We start from the raw sequence: 11,314 nt of genomic DNA on the forward strand, positions 1-11,314 counted from the left end.
GACATGCAGTAGATGGTCAGGTATAATAGTCTTTCTGAGCAACAAAAAGTCAAGATGTCCAGACTCTTAAGGATGTTTCCAAAGTGAACGGGGCTCCCACTCGAGCAGAGCTTTCAAACTACTTACATTAAGAGTATGGTTACAAACTGTTAATATCTCCTCTGATCTCTCACATGTTCTGCATGAACAGTACAGATGTTTTAGAGCTCCCCAGTGCAGACTCAACAAAATGATGAATTCCTTTATCCCACATTTACTCAAACTACTCAATAAATGAGTTCACAATAAAGGAGTATTGGTGAAGTTCAATTATTGGTTATGTGCAAAAATGAAGGGGTGCAATTACTGGGGCTTAGGGTGATTGCTGGGAAAAGTAAATGTACAGGTTCTGGTAACCTATGTAGATTCCTGTAGGAGTGGTGTGTAATGACTATGTATGGGTTGACATCTTTATGTTATGTAATGTTTATTTGCAGTGTTTGTTTTTTTAAGTCTTTGTGAGTGTAAAACATAACTGCTTGGGAGCAAAACAGATTTTTTAAGGAATCAAACAATAAAGTATTATTGTATCATTGTCGTATCGGATCACCGGATCTGCATTATAGTGGTTCTGCTGGCACATAGTAGCAGCTGCTTTTCACCAAGTGGATGCTGCATTTCAGTGGTGGCCATCTATACTGTAGCATGTGGTTTCTATATGGGTCCTACTGTATATATAAAGCATTTTGAAGATCTCCAGGGGATGAAAACTGCTTTGCAAATTTGCAAATGCAAACATTTATTTTTTAATTTAAGTACTTAAATGTACAGCTTGACATCATACATATCTGTGCTCCTTTGAAGTAGCTTTAGAAAACCAAACAATAAATGTATAAACAAAACATGTACGATACAAATAAATGTCACTTTCTCTTCTAATTTAGATTTGCCTGTGGGTCCTCACAAATACCGGTTAGAAGAACTTGCTTATACTAGGAGTGGAGACAAGGGTGACACAGCTAACATTGGTATGTCTATGGATTGTATTTATTCTGATAGAAACAAAGGAATAGTCAAGAGAGAAGATATCTTATTAAAAATACTTTCCACATTAAATCTGATGCTCATTTACCCCCCCTCCCCATCTCAATACAGATAACCCATTTGTTTTAAAATCCGAGCTATTGAACTTAAATTTTAATATTTAATTGGTTTAGGAATTGCCTCAATGAGATACAGCAAAAATTTGAATAAAAAAAGTATTTGGTGTTTTTAATGGGAGCAGCCTAAAATCTGATCCACATGGTGTACAGAAATGCTCAGTCTAGAGGCTGTTATGCTTAACGTGTGGCATTAATTTGCCTCGGAAAACTGTGTGATAGCAACATCGTCAATGCCTGCCTTTGTTTTCATTCTTCATGTACAGTGTGCATGTGTAGTATCTTCCTACAAAAATCATCGTATCAAGTAAGTTCACATTTTATAGGTATAGTCCAGAAAAGTACTGGGGTGAAGAGCACAATCCAATATAAGACAAACAATCACCCAAAAATATTTTAAGTGTTTCTTAAACCACATTTATAGCATAATGTAAACATCTGTTCAACAAATGTGACATTGCAATTAAATTTCATTCTTTTTATTGAGAACACTAATAGTCTCTCTTAATTGGAAAGATATGTTATGTGTTGCTTTTAGTCTTCAGACCAGACTACTGGCTCACTCTGGGACTTAAAATGGCTTTCACATAGTAGGAGAGGTGTAGTTGCTGTTTAGATTTAGATCAACATTGCCACCAATAGCAATGGGCTATGTATTAAAGTGATGTTTCTCTTTTCTGTGTTGCCAAATAAGTCATTAAAGTCTAGTAGAGGTTGTAAAACCCAAAGAATACCAAATTAATATAAAATAAGTAATGCTTATCTTATTTGGAAATATAATGAAAAATATAACCTAAAGGAAATATTTTACTTAAACAGAAGCTAATCATCTAGACTAAGGTTGTAAAAGTGTTGAAGCTTGAATTCAATTGTGGTGAACATGAACCAGAATCTAGTGTTACTTAAATCTTTCATTTATTTTGTTGCAACTGTAGGCAAACATGCCAGGTTTTATATGGAACGTGTCACTTGTATGTATAATTTTGCTTATGACTTTGTCTAACAAATTTATATGCCATAAAACTTGATAAATGTCACAGAACTACAGTATTATGAAATGTGTATGGAGTGAAGACTACCCTGCAGAACAAGTGCAATAAGATGTACATCACAAAATGTAACATATTTAATGGTTTGTAACAGTATAGTGTGTTTATTGAATTGGCATTGAAAGTGTTTTGCATCTCATGTTTTTATATAAAACACAAATAGAAAATGTTATTCCTCGGTGTAATCACTCTTCATCTCAACACATAGCCCACACTGTATGTTCTCGAACTTAGCAGATCCCTCATAATAGAATTCTTTCACTGCTTCTCACAATGTCTTGACAACAGTGGTCTTCAAAGAATTGTCTGAAGCTGTATATATGTCCATTCACAGACCTATGCATGTGAGAAAACAGTTGTCACTTGGGCCTCAGTCTGTACTATAGAGTGGATGATTCAACTGTTCAAACCCACGCTAATTAATGGTAGTCAGTGCAATCTTGGCTTTTTTAAGTGACATATTGTCGTGAAGCAGCAGAACCTTAATATTCCTCACTATATTCAGAGAGTAATGTTAAAGTGATATAACTGTAAGTTTGTGCAAACTATAATTAGCAGCACATATTTCCAATCCTGGAAGATGCTGGCCATAATCTTGCCATGTAAAGCTGTGTTGCCAAATCCCTTCAGCACAGTAAACGCCTGGGTCTTGAGATGCATTGATTCATTCTTGGTCTTAGGGTCTCAGTGGTGAACACGTCTTTACCAGTATCCAAACAAGACAAAATCTCTGGTGAATCAGCATTGAAGAGCTCCTTACCAGCTCTTTACTTGTCCCTTCTCTGTTGGCAATCATTGGAGTTATAGTTTTTGCATCTGGCAGACATTTCTTAAATAATTATTTCAAAGGAAATGACAAGTTCTTCAAAATTCTACAACCTTGTTTTAGCAGTTAAGGATTATGACCATTCTGCAGAGATTGCAGAGATGATCAGATATATTTGTTAGGCTGGTTGTATCCAAGTCGTCCAGATCTTGGTTCATTTTTTATTTCTTCTCTGCCATGTTAACACTCCTTCAGCTATTGTGAAACTAGAACATTGAGAGACAGTTACACTTAAGACAGCAAGTTATGGGTTGACCGCCCATTGTCATTCTTAATCATTTTGTGAATAATTTAAAATGTAACATCTGTAACTAACAGAGTGGTGTGATGTACAGTATGTGAATGTAATTTCACAATTTAAGCACAATACCTCTCCTAAGCTAAGGGTCAAAGTTTTGATTTTAGTTTGATAGCAGTAAAAAACTGCCATATGGAGCTACTGTCTTCCATCTTCCAGGTGTTATAGCTCGTCACCCTCTGTTCTATCCGTATCTGAAGAAAGGGCTTAGTGCTGAGGCTGTAAAAGAATATTTCCAGCATCTCATTCAGAAGGACGACAGTGAAGTGCCTTCAGTTATGCGGTAAGACTACCATAATAATGTCTGGCCTTTCAACTTGTTGAATGTCCCTAGGGACATGTAACTTGATACTGCCTTGATGGTAATGCAGTCAGTTACAGTAAGAAGGTACCAGTTGTACTGAGATAACTCCAAATTCCTCACATCACATATCTTAAGACATGTAATGTTTTTGCAGGTATGAGCTCCCAGGAATCTGTGGCTTGAACTTTGTTTTGCGGAAGTCTCTTGGTGGAGGAGGGTTGGCCTCTCTTCGCAGTGACCCCCAGGTAGGCACAGCTTTGAACTCTTTAGTCTCCTTAATCAGATACACATGTGAACATCTGTATGTATTAATGCAGAGTTATATGCAGTATAGTAGGTGATGCAATATAGTACATCATATTGTTTTGTTGCTGCAAGAACTTTACTTTTAGAAGGGACTGATTTTGCTGTTGTTTGAAAATATTGAAGAATCAAGCGATATATTGATTGTTTCCCATAATGAGCCTTGGATCGGGTAGCTACTAAAAACAAATGAGCTAGATGGTTTCCTCTAGTTTGTAACCATTTATGATGGTTTATGATGAACGGTATGTACACATTATCTACTGGATTAAGTGTCTAGTCATTTCTGTCTTTAAGAATGGGTATTTTAATCCAAGATATGATCTCTACACGCTGTACATGTCTATAATAACTTAATCACACAGGCATGCTTTTGGATTCAATATAATGTATGCATCAAAGTCAGTTATACAAATGAGAAGGTGAGAACTTCCTGTACTGCTAATGTGATTAAATCAATATCAGTTTAACTGTTTTTCATCTGTAGGATGAATTTCCTTTTTTGTTTTGGGGGCATTTTATTGGATTAATAACTTTTCTTTTTTAACAGGGCAAGGCATTTGGACAGATGCTGTTGGATTACAAGATTAAAGGGCTGCCTGATTTAAAGTCACTTGTAGACTGAGGTGAATGACTACTACATGCAATGTGGTATGATATAATGTAATGTTTATCATTTGAAATAATTATGTAGCAATTGTTGTAAACCACTAGTGCCTTTTACATTTTGAAAGTAAAGATTAAATATCAAGTTTTCAAAACGGAGACACTAAGTCATCACATAGAAATGTAAGTGTACACAGTACACAAAACACTAAAAGCTGCGATTATTTTAGTATGCTTATATATTTAATTAATGCATTTAATAAAATCTAGCCCCTTTCATATTATTCTATATGTAATGCAAAAAGAAGGTGAGGGCTTCCTCTTGATTTTATTGCTTACTGTAAAATAGAACTAATGTTTAATTCTGTAAAATGTGTGTATTGTAGAATGTTTTAATCACATAATGTAATGTAACACCCTGATAGTGTGTTATAAAGCAGATTATTCTATCAAATAAATTTGATAAGTAGAAGGATTTTTTTGCATTGTCTGTAGCATGCACCATTTCTGTAGTGTTGATGTGAACTGTGTTTAAAGTAATTTGAAATGGAAGGTTTATCTTCACGTAGCAATAGATTTCTGAGTTTCCTTAACATCAGAACCCCTTGCCCCTTGACCCCTGACCTACCTTTTAAACACACTTTGTACTTGACTTTAGCCTTCATGTGTGAGACCTGAAGGTCCAGGATGGTTTTAATTTTTTCCAGTCTTTTCTAATTTTATCTAAAGCAGACAGATGTCAGTTCCCATTAAAGCACAGCATGTGTACTCAGAACACACCAGCCCTGTTTCATCACCAGCTCAGGAATGACCCATAGAACTGTCCTTGGCCTTTTCTTGACATAATGGCATTCCTGTTTTGGTGTTTTAAGTTTTTTGCTTTTCTTTACACAAATCACCACTTAGTGAAGTAGTGATTTAAAACCAGGAACCTGATTAAATTAATGGTTCTTGCAGGTTTTAATTGTATATTAAGCCTTATTTGTTTTTATTTTACTGAAGTATTATATAGAACTATTTAAAAACAAAACTTTTTTTACAGGTAACCAAAACTGTACTGACAGACCTCTAGACACACCTTATTCTTATTCATGTTTTACTAAGGTCCATGTAATGATAACATTATTTAAGTTAACTTTTTAAATTATTAACAATTCAGTTATCTTTGGGTTTGAATAAAACATTTCTTAGTTATGCTTTTTAAAATATTCCATATTATAATTAGGTGCTTAGTTTACATTTTGATTTAAATTATTTTAGAGTAGAATTAAAAGAATATTTTGATAAAATTCCATTTAGACTGAATATTTATGAATATTTTGAGGTTTATTATAGGTTTTTCTGTCCATTAAGTAATAGAAGGAAGTTGAACATTTCCTATAAAAACAATAGCAGTTGAATCTTTCTTAAATATATCCCTCTTTTACACCACACAGGAGACTTCATTGGGAGAAAATAAACTAATCTTTCATAAAATACTGTACCTCAGTGTGTCTTTTTTCTGATGGTAATACAAGAGCCAATAAAAAGTGTTATTCCATCTGTTTTTGAGACTAGTATAATTTTTAATTTTTGTTGTTGTTGTTCTTTCATAAAAGAACATCTAACCTCACAGACTAAGAAAAAAAAAGAAATAAGGAAGGGGTAATTAAATTAAAGTTTACAACATAGGAGAAGGTGTCTGATAATTTTGTCATGGTTTTTTCAAATCCTAGCTATATGCCTTTCCATAAGACCAAAATTATGTGAATTAATGCAATCAAGAACAATCTAAGGATACCTCTGTCTCCACCCTGCCTTGTAAAATAGATTGCCTTCCTTTCAGGCAATTCACAGAGTAGTGAGAATGCATGCAGACACAGAGAATATGTTTACATCACCACAGTGAAACATCCATTCCCTTTTAAGTTTGAATGGTCCACATATCTGTACAAAACAATTGCAGCTTTGAGACTGTTTCTTATAATCAATTATTCTGGACAGCCTTTAAAGTTTAGTATAAGAAACACTTGTGGTGTAACCATAAGGTAAAAATAAATGTATCTAGCACAAAATAGTAAGTCTAATGTACTTATACATTATTATTAGCCAATACATAATAATGTATGTAATTATTATGAAAGATACCATGCAAACCAAAATTAAATCAATAATGATTTAATGTTCATCAATATTGGTTAATGTGAATTTAACATTAAACATAATGAGTGAAGGCAGTGTGGTGGAGTTTTGACTAAAGAAGTGTTTTGGACTTTCCAGGACTTGTACAAACTCCCACCCCTCGGAACTGAAAACTGTTTTGTCTGCCATTGTATATATTTATATAAAACAGTATATAGAACAATAGTGGAGATCACAGTTTGCCTCAGTGCTTTAGGTAGTGATTGCTAAAGCATTAGTCATAAAATACTTTTACATCATGTTTTTCTCTCACAATAATCCCTCCTTGGTTCTTTCCTGTGTGGAAAACTACTGCTTTCGATGAATCAGACTTCCCAGAAAATTTATAAAGATTAGAAGAATAAACTTGTGTGAACTTCTAAGAATGTGCATCACAGCTTAAGAGCATCTTTGTTTTGAGGGTTAAAATAGTCCTATTGAGTCCAATGGGCATACAATAAAATGTACTCGTACCTGCTGTATGGGTGTAAGGTAATTATAAGAATGCTGTTAATAATTATTAGTCCGAATGTAGTGAAAAGTGGGTGAAGCTGAATTAGTCCAAAGCTGCAAATACTGGGACAGGCTATTGCAAAGAGTAGTGGTTATAAGGGTTTATTGTATCCCATTAAGGACTCACTTTCAGCAAACATTGCCATAAAACCTTGAAGTCTTGTGATGCCTCCAGTCATTGCCTGTAATTATGTTTACACAGGAAGCAAAGCTCAAAAGGTTAGATGGTATGGGAAGTCCAGGGGAATTGGGCACATCATCATGAATGGGAAGGACAATTTAATACAAGTAAGCAGAGGTTTGTGCAGCGCGTCCAGACAAGGTTTTAAAAGCCATTGTTTCTTTTCTACTCAAAGTTTTTAACTTACTATAAAATGTAAAGTGTATTTTTGCAATGTACTCAGTATTTGTTTCTCAGCCCAATAGTTCACATACTCCTACATGACATTGCTGATTTTTATTTTTCAAAAACTAAATTGATGTGAGATGGAAAAACAACCCATTAATAGGTTACTTTCAACTGAATAAATAGATAAATACTTATCATATCCCCAGCAGAGCACTTTTTTAAATCGTTTTGAAACAAAGGAAAGTGTGTGTCAGTATGAAATTGTGTAGTTGTTTTTTAAATTAGGGTATTTTCTTAACCACAATCAGAAACAGCTATATAAGAACAAAGGATTCAGGATTTGCTGTTGATATGTGGTAAATTTAAACAAGGGAATATTTTAGCAGATATTGCAGCATGTTTTATTGGGATTATACTGTAACTTTCTTTGCAAAAGACAGACCTCAACAGCATTCACACCTATGCATTCTCTAACCTTCTATCATGAAACAGTTAGACTATCTGTATTTGTCCATTTAACCTTAATCATCTTTCAGAGCGTATTTGTATTGATTGCAAAAATCTATTTCTCTCTTCTTCAAAGCCCATTATGTATTTATAAATATAATAATAAAATCGTGCAACAAAAGAGATGTATCAGGTGGTTCCAGTCATTGAGGTCCCTTCTGGTTGTGTGTAGGAAAATTAAAAACAAATCCTTTGCCCACAAGTCACTTTGCTATTTATCCTTCAGTATATATTTGCAAAATGGGGGCAGCACATTAGTGTAGTGGTTGGTGCCTCACAGTACTGGGGCCCTGGTTCAATTCTGGACCTGGGGTGTTATTTGCATGGAGTTTGTATGGAAGTTTCCATTGGGTGCTCTGGTTTCCTCCCACAGTCCAAAGACATACTTGTAGGTGAACTGGGGTCTGGGAAAATCAGCCCTGGTGCGAGTGTGTGTGTCTGCCCTGTGATGGACTGGTGTCCAGTCCAGGGGGTTTCTTGCCTTGTGCCCCTTGCTTGCCAGGACAAGCTCCAGCTCCTCTGTGACATGGAATTGTTACTGTAGGAAATGCATAGCATTCTAATATTTGCTTTTCACATGGTGTTTACTCTTGTACATCAAAAGAATAAAAAATGCGTTATCTTTCCCCTGTTTGTCTTAACTAGTCTTTATAATTGACTATACAGTACACAATTTGAGTAATAAAGACCAATGGCGAAAAAGTAAATCCAAAATTTAGATTTCATTGCCTTTGTAGATTTCATTGCCTTTTGTGTGTTTATGCTGGTTCCTTGAATAAAGCTTTTTGAGGATTACTCAAAACTTAATCAACTCCCGAAGATGGGGAGTTTGAAGTCCCCAGCAATGTGAGTACTGTACTGATTATGGGACAATTACCCAAGAGGTTTGTATGGAATAGTTCGTTAATCTTCTCTTTTGGATGAACCTATTTTTCTGTATCTGTGGTTTGCAGCAATTTATACAAATGTCTCTCCCTGGTGGAGCATGGTTGGCAAACAAGTATACTGTTAAATAATGCAAACCATACTGTACATGCTCACTGTCACACTCACCGTTTTACAAGCACAGTGACTTGCAGCAGAGTTAGCATGTTTTGTAGGAGAAATAAATATCTGACTGATACCACTACAAACTTAGCAATTGTTGCATTACAAGCCAAGGATTCCTGGCAGTGCTCAGCCAGTTGTGTTCCAGCACTTCCAGGACAGGGAATTTCGGTCACAGCAGTTGGCTCCAACAAACAATGTCAGTTGTGCTTGAAGTGAGCAACTTTACTAGTTCAGACACTCAAAAGCTCCTTTGATCACGATTTAATTTGTTTTAAGTTTTTGTCACTATTTTTATTCTGTATGTTATCACCTGTGACTAAAGGATGAAAAAAATATGTTAAGAAGTTGCATAGGCTACCCGAGCAAAGATGTGCTTATTTATGTCATAGGAAGTCTGGTCAAAACAAAAACAATAGATGTTATTCTTTGACTGCGTTGAAATTTGAAACGTTGAAACCCTATTTATTTAAAACGTACGGAGTAATGACAAAACAATTTATGTGGTTTTTTAAAGGGGAAGATGATTTGCTTCCAGCTTCCAGAAAATGCTCTCTTGTTCTGTAAAAACAACAGCGTTGTAACAGTATCTTAGTCAATGCAAAAAGAAAATAAAGCTTCAGTCCTTTCTGCTAAATGAGAGGGCTTTCATTTATTGTTTTTGTGCAAGTGAAACAGGCAGTATTAGCCACCTTTTTAGTATTCCTTCTGCTGAAGAGTTAGAAAACATTGGCCAGCCGTGAGGGCCAGTCTGTTGCTTCAAAAACGTTTGAATATTTTCTCTATAAATCAGAACTGTGGCACATGGTGGGAAAAAAACAGATTCCTTATTATTAGTAGTATGAGAAATGTTACTGGTTAATGTGTCATTTATCAAAATTAGCTAGCTGTAGTCATTGGTCATGTGGAGATCATCAGACAAGTCTTTTGTGCAAAGTGAAGGTAGAGAAAGAATTGGTACATCACATTTCTAACAAAGATAAATGGCTTGGCATCCATCATCGCAATCAAACTCAACAACAAGTGGAATCCCTGCAGGTCACAAGTTAATCCTTCTAGCTGCTGAGGAGTATTAACCCCAAGCTGAGAGCCATTGTTGATGAGAATGGACTGATCTTTTTGTCACCCATGCTGTTTCAGTCACTAGCATTTAACCAATAGAGGAACAAAGATGAAGACGTGTCCAATTTCACTTAAGTCCTTAATCTCTTCCTCCTTGGTTTAATGGAGGAGCTGTGTCTCCAGGTACAGACATTCATTGAATTATTATTATGAGAAGGAGAATGTAGAGCAGAAAGAAGTTCAGTATACTGTACAGCCAAATAAAATATTTTATTCTGAAATTACTGTGCGCATTGTTATTATGATGTCAGTAGATTACCATTGTTGAGTTTTGTTACCATCCCTTTAGGATGGTAACAAAACTCAACATAACAGTATAAGATGTGTTTTACAGTATAAATTGTATGATCTCCTGGCTTTCTTTTTAAAATCCACATTATCACTTATTCTACTTTTTCTCACTTTGTGGGTATATTTAAGCTATTTTTCCAAGTTCCAAATCTGTACTGCCACTTGAATTACAGAAATATATATATTTTTGTGGTATTCAGCTAATTTTGTTTCTTTAAAATGTGGCATAATAAAATCTCTCAGTTTTCCTACTCTGTCACTGGTTCTTCCTGCAAGACTCATTATAAATGGGTTAGTTGTATGCTACTCTGAGCATGTTAATTATTGCCATATGCCAGCTGCTTGCCTTAATGTACTAAAACCTCCTTCCCTAAACCAGCTTGCCATCATAATTTCCATTCCAGGGTCTGCTCTACAGTTCCCTCATTTTCTGCACAACACTTTTTTTGTTTTATACGAATAGCATAAACAGTCTACTAATGAGCCTTCCCTCTTTTATATGCCACAATGAATGCTTTTTGATAAACTATCAAAATAAAATTTTCAATAATGAAAAAAACATAAAACATACATAATTTGTAAAAAAAAAAGCCCTTATCAGAGGGGTATTCAGAATTTTAGTCATGTTTAGTTAGTGGTGATTTATCAATCTAGTTTCCCTGCCTCCATAACATACAATATACAGTATTTAACCATACCTGACAGTGTTCATAAAGTAACGAACGACCCTCCTTCATCTCTGATAAAACACTAGTTGAATTTTAATATGGAGAGTTTTTAACTAGCACGGGAACTTGTAA

At 35.0% G+C, this 11,314-nt stretch overlaps 1 protein-coding gene across 3 annotated transcripts in view; it reads left to right on the forward strand.

The window, feature by feature from the left end:
• Positions 1 to 4,997, forward strand: part of LOC148678313 (uncharacterized) — a 31,430-nt gene extending 26,433 nt beyond the window's left edge. For all 3 annotated transcript variants that reach the window (XM_088633232.1, XM_088633233.1, XM_088633234.1), the window contains exons 17-20: positions 924 to 1,007; positions 3,472 to 3,595; positions 3,771 to 3,861; positions 4,470 to 4,997. In XM_088633232.1, coding sequence (XP_088489358.1) covers positions 924 to 1,007; positions 3,472 to 3,595; positions 3,771 to 3,861; positions 4,470 to 4,544 — 374 coding nt within the window. In that variant the 3' untranslated portion in view covers positions 4,545 to 4,997. The remainder of the gene's footprint in view (positions 1 to 923; positions 1,008 to 3,471; positions 3,596 to 3,770; positions 3,862 to 4,469) is intronic.
• The last annotated feature ends 6,317 nt before the right edge of the window (positions 4,998 to 11,314 follow it).

This window comes from Lepisosteus platostomus, chromosome 1, assembly GCF_059453375.1.
Source record: "Lepisosteus platostomus isolate fLepPlt1 chromosome 1, fLepPlt1.hap1, whole genome shotgun sequence".
Lineage (NCBI taxonomy): Eukaryota > Metazoa > Chordata > Actinopteri > Semionotiformes > Lepisosteidae > Lepisosteus > Lepisosteus platostomus.